The sequence below is a fragment of the Geotrypetes seraphini genome, chromosome 7 (genome assembly GCF_902459505.1).
Source record: "Geotrypetes seraphini chromosome 7, aGeoSer1.1, whole genome shotgun sequence".
Taxonomy (NCBI): Eukaryota; Metazoa; Chordata; class Amphibia; order Gymnophiona; family Dermophiidae; genus Geotrypetes; species Geotrypetes seraphini.
The window spans coordinates 116,412,101-116,427,812 of record NC_047090.1 but is presented as its reverse complement, the minus strand read 5'-3'; the positions used below and the strand labels follow the sequence as shown (position 1 = coordinate 116,427,812).

General features: G+C 36.9%; 1 protein-coding gene and 1 pseudogene across 4 annotated transcripts in view; both read left to right on the top strand.

Annotated features, from left to right (window-relative positions):
- HEATR4 (HEAT repeat containing 4) overlaps positions 1–15,712 on the top strand; it is a 252,604-nt gene that overhangs the window by 161,178 nt on the left and 75,714 nt on the right. For all 4 annotated transcript variants that reach the window (XM_033951548.1, XM_033951547.1, XM_033951549.1 and 1 more), the window contains 2 exons: positions 901–1,077; positions 2,549–2,709. In XM_033951548.1, coding sequence (XP_033807439.1) covers positions 901–1,077; positions 2,549–2,709 — 338 coding nt within the window. The remainder of the gene's footprint in view (positions 1–900; positions 1,078–2,548; positions 2,710–15,712) is intronic.
- LOC117363576 lies at positions 5,258–6,686 on the top strand (annotated as a pseudogene).

Below are 15,712 nucleotides of genomic sequence, written 5' to 3'. Positions count from 1 at the left end.
CCTGAAGTCCTATTGTTCCTCTCCCACCCCCGGGACATTTAAGGTGAGACCCCCAGCTCAGGTGCAATTGATCCCCCCTTTCAAATCTGGGAAGATCCCTCACTTAGCCCTACTGAGACTATCCTTCCCTCCCTCCCTCCTCTATATCTGTACAAAGGTCCTTTTCTTCTCTAAAATATATCATTTTCTGTGTAGGCAAATTATTATGCAAATTAGTTCAGTTTACAAAGTTCCTGGTGAGACCCAAGTTGACTTCTCATGTTTCTTTGTAGTCCCCCTTGTGGCTGATGACAGGACCTACATCCTATCACAGTAGTTACCTAAAAAGGGGAAAGATCAGTTTCCAAAGGCAATTTTTCATTAGCCATTTAGCTTAAATAATCCTTTTGAAAACTAACCTCTACATTTTCTAATAATGGAGAACCAGCCATTAATAAGTCATTTTGAAATCTGTCAAGGATCTTGTAAGTCCACACTACCGTTGGCCTGAAAGCCTCATAGGCCTGAAAGCACAAAAGGAAACTCACAGGGGCCAGCAGTGTTACAGGTATATTAATAACTATGGAGCTTGCACCAGCTTTTCAGAAGACTGAAAATACTGCTTTGAACTCCTTGCTTAAATTGCACATAAGAAGTTCAAAATGAATGCCCATGTGTTGTCAGCTGGCTCTCCTCTCTCCTTGCTTCCAAACTTGTCCATTCTCAATATTTTAACCATGGAGGGGGTGAGAAGTTTTCATCTGTTTTTTTCACCTAGATGCTTAATTTGTTTCCTTAGTAAAATATTCTTAAAATTGTTCTCTCTATGTCAGTATGTGTTTGTGTTACTGTCAGCAGCTACAGCAGGGGCTTGCACATCCCTTTCATCTCTAGTAATAGCTTTGATTTACTTGAGAATAGATGACCGTAAGAATCTTCCGTCAGTCCAAGATGTGCCCCAGGACCTTAAACCTCTCATTGTGGCATCTCTGAAGGACATAAATCCTCGAGTGAGAATGGCAGCTGCTGTGTGTCACTATGCACTGCAGCTAGAAAATGATGAAGCCCGGGATATCATGCTGGATGCCATTCTTCATGGTAAGGATATACAGTTCCTTGAAGGTCATAATTTTATCAGGTTTTCAGTTTGAGTACATTGAAAAGCCAGTTTCTTTCAGGTTCTAAGCTGCTATAGCACATCAAGTGTGTGCATTTCATGGCGGAATTTCAAGAACTGAAATATATGCTTTCCTCAAACAGGGGGTTATAATGCAAACATATTCAGCAGTAGTTCCAGAATTAGGTAGTTCACCTAAGCCAACAATATCTCAACATTTGGGCCCAGTTTCAAAGTCATTAAATCCAGTTAGTCATAAGCAGGTTCATTTCTAGTCCACTCCATATTACATATAGATCTGAGCACCACTTCTTGCAAGATACAGACACGACCTCTGACCACCATAATCTGGCCTCAACGAAAGAGCAGGAAAAGCAGACGGAACCAGTGCTACCATTGCTGCCACTCCTCTCTGAGTCAGACCTGTGAGAATCAGTCATTAATCTGCTTACTGAGCCAGAACAGAATGGGAGGATTAGCAGCCAGATTAGGTCCAGATGAATAAATCCTCTGGAATTTGTTGCCAGAGAATGTGGTGAAAGCAGTTGGCTTGGTAAGGTTTGAAGGAGGTTTGGATGACTTCCTAGAGGAAAAGTCCATGGACCATTATTGGGATGGACTTGGGGAAATTCATTGCCTAATGGTTAGTACAGTGGACTGCGATCCTGGGAAACTTCAATTCCCACTGCAGCGCCTTGTGATCCTGGGCAAGTCACTTAACCTTCCATTGCCCCAGGTACAAATACTTAGATTGTGAGCCCACTGGGGACACAGGAAGTACCAGCATATGATGTGTACAGCACTGTATATGTTTAGTGACGCTATATAAATGATTAGTAGTAGAAGTAGTAGTAAATATGGGTAGGAGAACATATGAAGATGGTTCAGCTAGTGGCAGTGAAGTAAGAGGAAGATCGGGAATAAGAAGGTGGCACTGACAATGTCCAGGGGGGCGCTAGTGAGCACCGGCCAAAAAAAGTTTTTAAAAATGTGCCAAAAATCTTGACAAAGGAGTAAACTATACGCTTTGCACTGGAGGGACAGAGAGGAGTGGAGGGCTGTGGTGGCAATCATCCAATAGGAAAGTATAGAATCATAAAAGGCAGAGGGTAAAAAACATGCATGTAAGTTTCTAGTACTGTGAACTAATGTTCTGTCAGTCCTTATCAAATAAGCAGGAATGTGACTATCTACCTCTGTATGTTGACTTGGGCTGTATTAGCCTAGAGGCTTCTCACAGGGCTAGGGGAAAAATGTTTATAGCTTAGAAAAATTGTGACTTAGAAATGCTAACTTTGCCTAGGCCGCCACCTGTCTAGGCTACCACCTCACTTTCACTTATTTTGTTTGTTGCAGTTGCCATCCCCCTCCCCTATTATGTGTCAGTTTAGATTGAAGTTCTCAGTGACATCAAATGGAAAATGTTGCCTTTCATTCTTTCCTTTTTGCTAGGTAATGATGCAGACAGCTGGGCAGCTGCACAGTGTCTGGCAACAGAAGGCAATGCCACGTCCCCAGTTGTCAAGAGAATCCTTAAGCAGCTTTTTTATGTGAGGGAGGAGAGCAGAAGGGAACAGGCCTGCATACTGCTGAGCCATATTAGTAAGGGCACGGTGAGTAAACAGACTAGCCATAATATTGGAAAGCAACTACCAAAGTCCTTCTTGGTTTATTCAGGAGACATATAGAGCAGCCTCCAAAGAATTGAGATGGACACAAAAATCGCAGTATAGTTAAGATTCTAAATACATTACATTACATTACATTAGTGACTTCTATTCCGCCTGTACCTTGTGGTTCTAAGCGGATTACATTGGAAGATAACTGGACATTTCCAGGAAGTTACATTACATTGGAAGATAGCTGGACATTTCCAGGAAGTTACATTACATTGGAAGATAGCTGGACATTTCCACTTCAATCAAGCATTTGCTTTCTGTATGCTAAGAAAACTGCCCTTGCTAAAGTTTTCAATGACTTGTTCCTAGCCAGATCTAAAGGCATTTATTCTATCCTCATCCTTCTCAATCTATCTGCTGCTTTTGACATTAAACTACCACCTACTCCTTGATACGCTGTCCTCACTTGGATTTCAGGTTCTGTTCTTTCTTGGGTTTCTTCTTCACTCCCACCTACTCCTCTTTTCAGAGGACTGTCTGGATGCCCAGAGGGATTTCCAAAATCTGGCAGTTTGGTTTTGGATGTCCCTAACCTCGGGGCCATGTCTGGAACCATCTGCGCATGTATAGAGGTTGATGCGATGATGTCATGCACCTGTGCGTGACATCATCACATCGATGTCCACTTTAGTGCCAGCCAAAATGGTAGAAACAATTATAAAAAATAAAATTGTGGAACATGTAGACAAACATAATTTAATGAGACAGAGTCAACATGGGTTCAGCCAAGGGAGATGTTGCCTCATTCCCTTGGCTGAACTTCTTTGAAGGTGTGAATAAACATGTGGATAAAGGTGAGCCGGTTGATATAGTGTATCTAGATTTTCAGAAAGCTTTTGATCTAGTAGATCATGAAATATTGTTGAGTTGTTTAGACACAATAGGACTTTCAGGAAGGGTCTGGAATTGGTTTCAAGGTTTTTTTGAAGAAAAGATCTTATCAAGTGATTTGTGACGGTAACTATTCTCATTCATGAAACAATCCATCTGGTGTGTCCCAAGGTTCTCCGCTATCGCCTACCTTATTCAACATCTATATTTCCCCTTTAGGACATTTATTACAGAGTTTAAATGTAAAATTTTATATATACGCAGATGACATTTCTATTTTAATCCCTCTAAATAATTTTACCACTGAAATTTAAAACCAGATATCTTCTATTATGACTCAGATAGAACAGTGGACAATTAATTTCAAACTGAAACTCAATATGGAAAAGACCAAAATTTTCTTGGCTAGTCCCAATGACAAAATAACAAACTCATTGCTTCATCTTAATGGTCATGACTACCCGATTATTAAATCTATCAAAATTCTAGGAGTCACACTAGACCGACATTTAACACTAGCAGAACACATGAACACAAAAATGCTTTTTTACATTATGGAAATTAAGAACCATAAAAAAATATTTTGATCCTTTATCGTTCAGACTATTGGTGAAGGCATTAGTTTTATCTATATTAGACTATTGTAATATCATCTATTTAGGAGCACCCAAAAAAATTCTAAGGAAATTAAGGATAATTCAGAATACAGCTGTTCGATTGATATGTGCGTATGAAGGATTGGGTTAGTGTGATCTATTTGTAATTATATACAAACAGTCACCTGATGGAAAAGTTCTTGACATCGGACAATAGGCAGATTTAAAAAACTGACAGTTTAACAGCTGGAAAGGATTGTGAATCTAATCCACTGTCAATAGTTTGATTGGGTTTTAATTGTCCCTCCTTCTTCAATTACTTTCGGGAAAGCGTCATCTAGTATTGGACATACGGATTCTACCTAATGTTATTGGAATTGTCCCGCCTTCTTCTTCATTTATTTCAGGGAAAGCGTCACCTTGTATTGGACAGACGTAAAGAGATACAAGTGGTTTAAACAGACGGACTCTACCTAACGCTATTGGTTTACACTTGTTGACGCACATCCATATATGTCTGCATGAAACATCGTCACTGATTTTCAGAAAAAAGAAAACTGATTGAAAATTTAATAGCCGGAAAAGATTGAAGCATCATCTAGAATTTAACAAAGGAAGACAACAGATAGACGTAAAGAGTTACATATAACTGATTTTTTTTTTTAATCTGCTTTAAATGGATATCTTCATATGGTTTTATGGACAAGAGTAGTTCAAGCAGATGGATGTGTTTTTTATTTCTGGAGAAACACCTTCTGATATTGGGCAAAAAACAGTGGTAAAGAGATAAGACTAGTCTAAATAGTTAGATTGTGCTTATCGTATGTGTCTATCCTACATGTTTTTTCGGAAAGAAACGTAGTAATATACTTAAAACAAAGGAAAATTTCTTAACGGAGTTCTTATTAAAAGTATTTTTTTAAAAAAGAAATTTTAGAAGTAATAATTGAAATTTATGCTTTCTCCTTAAGTTTACTTAGGTATTTTTAAAATAATGCTGATTTGGGACCTTTCTGTTTCATTAATCTGTTCATAATGATATACACTTAATTATTTCGAGATGTGAGATTTCAGGAAAGAAAATGGTCACACATTCATCATATTTAATCAAATACTAATATATATTAAATAAATATTGCTTGCAGCTAAGTACTGAATGATTAACCCATAATAAGGTAATTGAGTACCATATACCATTCTAGCTAACATCATCTTTATTAAGATTTATAAATCTAAGAATAAATAAGTTATATACATTCAATATTAAGGTTGAGGATACCCAATTATAATAAAATATTGAAGAAAGTATGAATAACATTACTAAAAATATTCAATTTCATAATGATTCTTTTAATAAACAATTATCAAGTAGATTAAATTCCTATTCAAAAGCTGCCCTGAATTCACCTTATGAAAGTGCAAATGGGATCCTGAGAATCCTTTTTAAAAAACCTATTTCTGGTTGAAATTTGAGTAAAGATGGGCATGGGCATGTGCAAGAATGAAAATAGGAAGTGGAAGTTTGAGGTACTGAAGTATTGGGCGTTAAACGGATTTTCATCTCTGCTGTCATGGGTGATACTGAGCTGATGTGGGCCTTGAAAAATGGTGATTTGGATGTGGTGAAGGAGTTTTTTGCTGTTGGGGCAAATGTAAACAAGACATTGGACAGCGGAAGAAAGACTTCACTATGCTGTAGACTGTGGACAGGATGAGATCTTGGAATTCTTGTTGTCAAAAGGAGCCAATATCAATGCTCCAGATAAACATGGTATCACTCCCCTTCTGTCTGCTTGCTATGAGCGCCATACCTGCTGTGTGAAATTGCTTTTGCCAAAGGGTGCTGTTAAAAGTGTGAAAGGCCCGGATGGACTCATCGCCTTAGAAGCTACTGATAACCAGGCTATCAAGTTTTTCTGTACTGTACACCACTCTTGTGCTCTCATTCTGCTCTTTCTCGTTCTAATTTCAATTTTCTTCAGCTTAACACTAGATGGAGGAATAGTCTTGAAATTAATCTAAGAAAACCCATTTTACTTTACAGTAAAGAGATTTTTTTAAACTGAGTAGATATCTTGTATTGTGTCTTAGCTGCTTACAGCAATTGTCTGCTCTAACAAATAAATTCAAAGGAAGGATTTAAAAAAAAAAATAAAATAAAATAAAATTCCTATTCATATGAAAAGGAAAAATGGAATAGCCCAGTGATTCATATATAAGTCAATACATAAAGATTTATTAATTTGATCATATTAACATAATTTACAACTATACTATGTCAGATTACACAATTAATTTTATGTTTAAAGGGAAAAAGGGCCTTAATTTAAAAAACAGTTCTTGATGGTTTTGAGAGGGATATAAAGTAAATTCTTTAGTAAAAGATGATGAAATACATTTAAAGGTTTATATGGTGCTCATTTATACAGTTTTGAATAGTATAATATATTGTTCTTTTGTATGATTTTAAGATAATAATTCTTAATATAAGGAACTTAAAGTTAGAAGATGAGGATGTTTTTTATCTATTTATCTATGGATATCTTCATATTTAATCTTCATATCTATGGATATCTATATTTATCTTCATAGATAAATAATTTTATTTGATTTCTGTGACTCAATGATTCTAAGAATATAATATTAAGTTTACTACTTATGCTTAATTAAGATAGACTGCTAATTAATTTTCAAAATAATAATTTTTAAATTCTTTTTAAAAGATGATGTTTATTTAAGTTTTGACTTGACAGGATATATAGATATGTTATTAGGGAGGGAAGAATCTACAAATTTCAGTATGGTGGTTATATATGCCTGGGGGAGCTGTTAATTGCTGGTCTTGATAAGTACTTTCAAGTATTCGTATTATTCAAAGGGGTGGGGGGAGGGAAAAGGGTTTTTTTAGGGAGTGTTGGGCTCTGGATGTGCATGGGTTATAATTTAAATTTAAATTTGTTATATATTTATTTACTTGATAGGAAAGTTTTTGTTAACATTTTAAAATGTATATGAAAATATTTACATTAAACGTCAATGGGCTTAATCACCATATAAAAAGAAAAAAACACTTAATTTTCTTAAAAAACAAAATGCAGATATTTATTATATTCAAGAGACCCATTTATCTGATATGGAATCTAAAAAGTTAGAAGGAGACTGGGTCAAACATTGTTTTTATGCTCCTGCTGTAGGAAAGAAGGCAGGGGTTGCCATGCTAGTAAATAAAAATTGTAAGGCATCATTTAGTTTAATTTCAGCTGACCCTATGGGAAGATGAGTACATGCAAACATGAGTTTAGGCAATGATACTCTGACGCTTTTTAATATCTATGCTCCTAATTCGAATCAAATAGAATTTTTCAAAACACTCCAACATATTCTTCTACCTCTGGCTGCGACTAATTTAGTGGTGGCGGGGGATTTGAATGCTGTTATGGATCCACTATTGGATAAAAAACCTAGCAGAGTGATAAAATCATTAGGATTGGATAATCTGATTCAAGTTTGTGCACTGAAAGATATATGGAGAATCTTAAACTTTAATGCTCAGGAATTTTCTTTTTGTTCACAAATCATTTTCTAGGATTGATTATATTTTTGTTTCAGGTAATCTAGTACAACAGGTCAGGAAAGCTACTATAGATCCAATTATTTTATCAGATCATGGTGGAGTATGGATAGAATTTGAATTGATGGAACGAGATGGAAATAGACCTGTTTGGAGGTTCAATAATGCATTGCTTGGGGACACAAAATTTATTGAAGAATTTCAGACAATAATGGAGGAATATTTTCAACTTAACTCCTCAGATGAAATCTCATTGGAAACTATATGGGATGCTTTTAAAGCTACCATGAGAGGATATAATTTCATACTCGGCTTATGTTAATACTCATTCTAAAAAAGATTTCTCTGAATTGGAGGAAAAGATTAAGGAATTAGAAGCAAAATTAACAGTAAAATGGTAACATGATGCATTCCAGTCACTCTTAAAAGCTAAATATAAATATAATGAGATCTCTTCTAAATGGGCTAGGAAGGAATTATTTACTCAAAAGGCTTTGTATTATGGAAACTTGAATAAAGCGGGAAGATTACTAGCTAATTATTTAAAAGCAAAAAAAGGAAAGTCAAGATTGTGGCTATTACAGATGAAAATGGGGTTACTCATTCTCAAATTGATAATATATTAAAACAATTTTTGAAATATTATAAGACTTTGTATTCTTCTGAGTTTTATTCAAATAAAGAACTTGATGGTTTAGAGTTTTTGAATTTAATCAAGGGTCCTAAAATTCCCGAGCATATAAAAGGATCTCTTGATGCACATATTACATTGAAGGAGATTCAGACAGCATTGAAGTCCCTTAGAGTTGGATCCGCTCCAGGAGGGAATGGATACACTATGGAGTTTTATAAATCATTTCAAAATACATTACTGCCTTATTTATTAAATTTATATCAGGCTACATTTCAGGTATTATGGCAGAATCTTTGACTATAGTTTTTCCAAAGCCAAATAAAGATCCTTTATTGGTTTCAAACTACAGGCCAATATCTTTGATAAATGTTGATGGAAAACTGTTGGCTAAGTTATTGGCTCTACGCTTGGCTAAGGCTCTCCCTTATATTATAGGTATGCACCAAACCGGATTTGTTGCTCATAGACATTCCTCACATAACACTAGATTGGCTCTTCATATGTTGACCTTAACGAAATCCATGGAAGATCCAGCCTTCTCTGTATCTTTGGATGCGGAGAAGGCATTTGATTGTGTAGTATGGACTTTTATGTACCAAGCAATGGATTGGTTTGGGGTGGGTTCTAGATTTATACAAATGATCAAAGCTTTGTATAACTCCCCTTTGGCTAGATTGTATATAAATAATTCTTTTTCAGATGGCTTTCATCTGGAGAGGGGAGTTAGGCAGGGATGTCCCTTATCTCCTCTGTTATTTGATATTGTATTGGAACCCTTACTATTGGCTATTCAACAAGTAGAGGTCGGGAATACAAAGTTTCTGCATATGCAGATGATATTTTGCTTCATTTGAGGAATCCTGAATCTACAAATCCACATTTATTGGATTTGATCGAAAGATTTGGAAAATTTTCAGGATATAAAATGAATTGGAATAAATCAGAAATTCCTCTGCTTAATATACATTCTCAAAAAGGATTGTTTGATCAGTTCCCTTTTCTTTGGAAAGAAGAGGGTATAAAATATTTAGGAATTTGGATTTATAAGACACTGGAAGAAACAATGAAAATAAATGAAAAATCTTTATTGTTAAAGGTTACAGAAATGTGTGAGCAATGGAATCCATTACATTTATTTTGGTGGGGGAGAGTTCAAACAGTGAAAATGATGATTTTGCCTGTGGTATGTTACCAAATGGGAATGTTACCAATTTATTTTCAAGGTTCTTTTTACAAAACATTGAATAGTATTCTTACCAAATTTGTTTGGATAGGCAAAACTGCTAGAATAGCTTTAGTATCACTACAAAAACCAATTGTGGAGGGAGGGGTAAATTTTCCCAAATTTTTATAGGTATCATCAGGCCTATATTCTGCGTCAAGGTATGTACTGGATCTTGCCTGATCTCATGGAACATTATCCAGAGAGGTTCATTTTGGAATGGAAAATTATGTCCCCAATGTGTCTGTCTCATGTATTGGACATTAAACTACCTAGTTATGCTAAGGATAATAATTTTATTTTGGATACTTGGAAGACCCTGAGATGTATAAATAAATTAACTGAAATTCCTATAGAACAGTCTTTGTGTCAATCCCTATGGCTGAACTCCAAGATACAAATAGGTGGGTCTAAAATTGCCTGGAAGGATTGGATGCAAGTAGGCATAAGAACATTAGAAGATGTTATTTTAAATGGAAATTTGCTTGATTATTCACGGTTGCAACAATCTTTTGATATTTCAAAATTTCAATTTTACAAATGGTTGCAACTGAAGCAGGCTATTCAGAAAGGGTTCCCTGAATGGTGTAATTTAAAAATTTTTATAGCCTGCAATTCCTCTGTTTTCAGGCAGACATGCTAGGACATCAAGCCGCCAAGTGGTATAAATTAATATCTGAACTTATGAATAAAAAACCCAAAAACGCTCTTAGAGATATTTGGAGCATCGAGATCAAGCAGTATATTTCTGCATCTCGATGGCCACGTATTTGTTCTTGGAGGATGAGGTGTACAGCATCAGCATCTATGAAACAAACTTGGTTCTTTTTGTTACATCGTTCTTTTTGGACCTCAGTTAGATTGAATAAGTTAGATAATTCTATATCTAATAGGTGCTGGCACTGTCACCTTGACATAGGAACATTGGATCATTTACTGTTTTATTGCCCTAAAATACTGATTTTTTGGAGATCAATTTGGGGACATATTAATAATATTTTAGAATCAGAGATTCCTTTAACGTATGAAGTAGTAATTTGTGGTACCATCTTGCATATCAAAGATCCCCTAGAAAATTATAAAATATGTCTTTTTTTAATTATGACAAGTACAGTTATACAATTGATTACACGTAACTGGAAAAACTGGGATAGTCTCAACTTTACATTCTGGTGGGCTAGTTTGTCTAATTTATAAATATGAGCAAATGAACGCTGATTTGTTAGGGAAAATAAAATCTTTAAATTAATATGGGGCCCATTGATGTATTTTGTAGAATTATTATAACTAAGATTTTTGTTGTTAGAAAAATGCACATCCAGGGAGGGGGTGGGTGGGAGGAATATAAGGTTTTTTAATTGATTATTTATACGGATGGTAATAGGGGGGAAGGGTGATATTTTTGAGGTTTGATAAATAAGTCTGATTGATTATACATGTGTAATTTATGTTTAAAATATGTATAATGTATTTCTGAAACTATGATAAAATTTTATAGTTACTTTAATGATAAAAATTAGGTTGGGTGGGGGAGGGTAATGATCTGTATGAATCTTGTAAAATTTTAAGTGATGTCTAAAGTGTTAAATGTTTAATTTATTCTGTTTCCACTTATTGAAAGTGTTTTAAAAATGAATAAAGATTATTAAAAAAAAAAGAAATTCAGTTTTACAAATATTTGTATTTTTTACTGTATTATTGTATTTCGCTGATTGTCCAGCTCTTTTTAGTGTAAACCGCCTAGAACTTTTGCTTATGGCAGTATAAAAGAATAAAATTATTATTATTATTATAAAGTTCCTCACGAGAGGCTCCTGAGAAAATTAAAGTGACATGGATTAGGTGGCAAAGTTCAGTTGTGGATTAGGAATTAGTTATCGGATAGAAAACAGAGGGTAGAGTTAAATGGTCATTTTTCTCAATTTATTTATTTTATTTATTTATTTATTTATTTAGATTTTTATCCCGTCCTCCCAATAGCTCAGAACGGTTTACAAATGAACATACACAGTGGGGAGTAACTAGACATATAAGTAGTACAACAGGTTTAGTGATTGGATTTATAGTTTTTGGAGAGAATTAAATACAGGGAGAGTAAGCAGAAAGAGAGAAGGGGAAAATACAGTAGTTTAGTTTAAGGAAAGTTATAAGCGTTTAGGTACAATTTGTTAGTGGATAAAGTAAGAGAGGGTCATACTGGAATTTCGGGAAGGTGATAGGAGAGTGGAGGGTGGGGCCTAAGGGGGGGAGAAGACAGAGGAGATCTTTAGTTGAAGAGGAGGGTCTTTACCGATTTACGGAATGTTAATAATGAGTTCTGTTGTCTAAGTTGGGGGGGGGAGTTGGTTCCAGAGGTGTGGAATGAAGTGGCTGTAGGATCGTTTGTGGGCAGTTTCTGTGAGCAGGGATCTTCCGGGGGGGGGGGGGGGTGCATAGGCGTATCTCTGACTTTGAGCGGAGGGTGCGAGTGGGGTTGTAGATGGGAAGCTTGGATTTTATGTAGGAGGGGGTGGTGGAGTAGATTCTCTTGTGAGCAATTGCCAGGGCTTTGAAAGTACAGCGTTGGCTAATTGGGAGCCAGTGTTCAGCATGGAGTGCCGGGGAGATGGAATCGTGGTAGTTGAGGTTGTGTAGGAGGCGGATGGCTGCATTTTGGACCCGTTGGAGGCGTTTGATATTATTTTTGGTTAGTCCATTAAATAGGGAGTTACAATAATCCATTCTGGAGAGGACATATGCGTATAGGAGTTGGGCGAGGTCTGGTGTGGAGATGTAGGGTTTGATCCTTTTCAGTTGGCGAAGGTAGTAGAAGGAGGTGGAGACTACTTGGGATATGTGGTTAGATAGGGATAGGTGTCCATCTAGGGCTACTCCCAGGCTGCGAACTTGATCTGCTGCCGTTAGTAGAGTGGAATCCCATGTTAGTGTAGGTCGTAGGTATTTGGTGTTTTTGTTTCTGATCCATAGGAGTTCGGTTTTGGAGGCGTTAAGTTGAAGCTTGTTGTTTGACATCCAAGTTTTCATGTCAGTGAGGCAGAGTTCGAGGTTAGCAATTTGGGATGGAGGAGAGTAAACAGTGGAATGCCACAGGGGCCTGTACTAGGATCGGTGCTATTTTAACTTATTTATAAATGATCTGGAAATTGGAACGACGAGTGAAGTGATTAAATTTGCTGATGATACTAACCTGCAATCAACCCCATCACCCCCTTAAATTCCCCCTTCCTTTCTGCACTCTCTTCTCCATTCTTAACCTGTACTTAAGTTGATGTATAGTCTTTGTACTGTCCAATGTGAATGTTTGCTTGTAACCTGTTCTGAGAAGATAGGATAGAAATCGAATTAAATAAACTGTTCAAAGTTGTTAAAACGCATGCGGATTGTGAAAAATTGCAGGCGGACCTTAGGAAATTAGAAGAATAGGAGTCCAAATGGCAGATGAAATTTAATGTGGACAAATGCAAAGTGATGCACATTAGGAAGAATAACCTGAATCACAGTCACCAGATGCTAGGGTCCACCTTGGGGATTAGTGCCCAAGAAAAAGATCTAGGTATCATTGTAGACAATATGAAAAAACCTTCCGCCCAATGTGTGATGGCAGCCAAAAAAGCAAACAGGATGCTAGGACTCGCGAGAACTGATGGCAGCCATTCAGGATGTGGTGCAGGGCCAGGCTGGAGCGTGAAAAGCTCACTCCTACCTTGTGCGCCGCTGGCTGAGATAATGAGAAGGCAGCCATCCAGCGAGGGAGGGGCAGGAGTGTGGAAAGCTCGCTCCTGCCAATACACCGCTGGACCACCAGAATTTAAAGGTACCTGTGGGGGGGGCGGGGGGAGGGAGAGGAAGGGGATTAAATTTGCTCCATAAGATGCATAGACATTTCCACCCACTTTTAGGGGGAAAAAGTGCATCTTATGGAGTGAAAAATATGGTATATATAAATATATTTATACTTATATATTTATAAAATTATTACTATTAATTCTCTTTAGCTGGCTCCTCGGAAGCCTTAAAAAAAAAAAGTAATCAACTGAAGAGCAACTCTCAGGAAGTCAGCTTTGTTGTCTCTTTTACATCGAAGACTTTAAAGCAGGCACTAGGACTGAGAAGATTTCCGGCAGCCGGTAACAAAAACAACTGCTTTTCATCAAAGCTGTCTCAGCCTGCCAGCTCGACTTCACTGCTCCCACCAACCACACCTATTGCTCCCTCCCCCAGGGCCTGGGCTTGGCACCACTGAGGGAGGTGATATGCTGTTCCCCAACCAGTCTAGTCCAGGGTAAATCAGCAGAGCCTGCCGGAATGATTCACAGCATAGACCGCAGACTACCCACAAGCAATTTCACCTCTTCACTACTAGCTAACATGACCACGAGGGAATTTCCTCATTTCAGAGTCTGATAACAGCAACTGTACTATATCACTTCATGGAACTGCGATCGGACCATGATATTTCTGAATTGAACCCACCATCAACATCTACTGCTCCCTCCAGAGCCTGTATTGGTACTGGTGGGGGAGGAGACATGAACATCCCCATTGCTGGAAGGTCTTGAGAAGTTGGGGAAAGCCAAGGAGAAGCACCACCAAACATCAAAGTTAGCAACAACTGCTACTCCTTCATCTCTAGCTGCATTAGAGTTACTAAAGGCTGAGTGGAACTGTCTAGATCAGAATGATGTGCACTAATGAAAGTGTCCTCCAATGCATCTGATAATATAGGAATCTTTATTCATCCAATGACATAAAAATACATCCAATGACTCAATGACTTATTTGAGTCATTGAGTCGTTGGATGTATTTTTATGTCATTGGATGAATAAAGATTCCTATATTATCAGATGCATTGGAGGACACTTTCATTAATGCACATAATTCTGATCTGGACAATTCCACTCAGCCTTTGGTACATTTGAGTTTGTGGTTTTGTTTTTTTCCCCCTGTTTTTGCCTTTGCATTAGAGTTACTACAGACTACCAGCTCATGGCCTGTACAGTCAGTGAAGAGGCAGCACATTGGCAGGAAAGCTTCCGCGGGGCCTGTCTCAGCTTTGTAATCCTCTCCTACTTCAGATCTCGGTCATCATGGAAAATCAGGTACCGATTTCCATCTTTTACAGTCAGGGAACTCAACTCTCTCAGTTCTACCATTTTTATGTCCTGCCTCCTCACTTCTGGGAAGGCACCTGTGGGCCCAGCTTCAACTTTGCAGTCCTCTCCCTCAAAACCCACTAACAACAAAAGGTAAGTCCTATGGGTTCCCAACCCCACTTCTGCCCCTGAAGAGTTGCTCAGATGACAATCTTGAACCTACAAGACCTTGAGGAAAACCAGATATACCTCAGAAAACATGTAGTTTCAAGTTTAATAAAATATTGATTTGATCGCAAAATCTTACTTCAATACGATTTACAAAAACTATTAAAATTGGGGTAACATAATAAGAATAACACATTACTCAGACGAAATAATTCACACAACTATGTACCAGCCAAACACAAGGAAAAAATAAAATGGATTAAATACAATTTATAAAGTAAATCAAATAAGGTAGGATATTGAAACAGAAGGATAGGTAAAAGATTACCTGCTCGATTTTACTTATAGCTCTTTCTATTACTATAGAAAAAAAAAAAAAAAAGTCTTGGGGGTATAAAAAATGCATGTAACTTAGTTAAAAGCTTCCTTAAAAAGCCAGCTTATTAGGAGGTTTTTAAATTTACCAAGCAATTTTTCATCCCTTATATTAGCTGGGAGGGAATTCTAGATTTGGGGGGCTGTGACAGAAAAGATCGTGTCTCTCCTAGAGTAGATGACTCTTAGTGAAGGGATTAGGAGGAGTGATTTCTCTTCTGATCTTAAAGATCTTATAGGAGTATAGGGAATTAAAAGTTTTTCTAAAAACGCAGGGGCTTTGTTTGTTAAAATTTTATGTGAAAGTAGAGCTATTTTGTATGTGATTCGTTGGTTAACAGGTAGCCAGTGTTTTTCCTTCAAAAGGGGAGTCACATGATCAAATTTTTTCTTTTTAGTGATTATTTGTATTACCGTATTTTGTATGAGTTGTATTCTGCGTATTT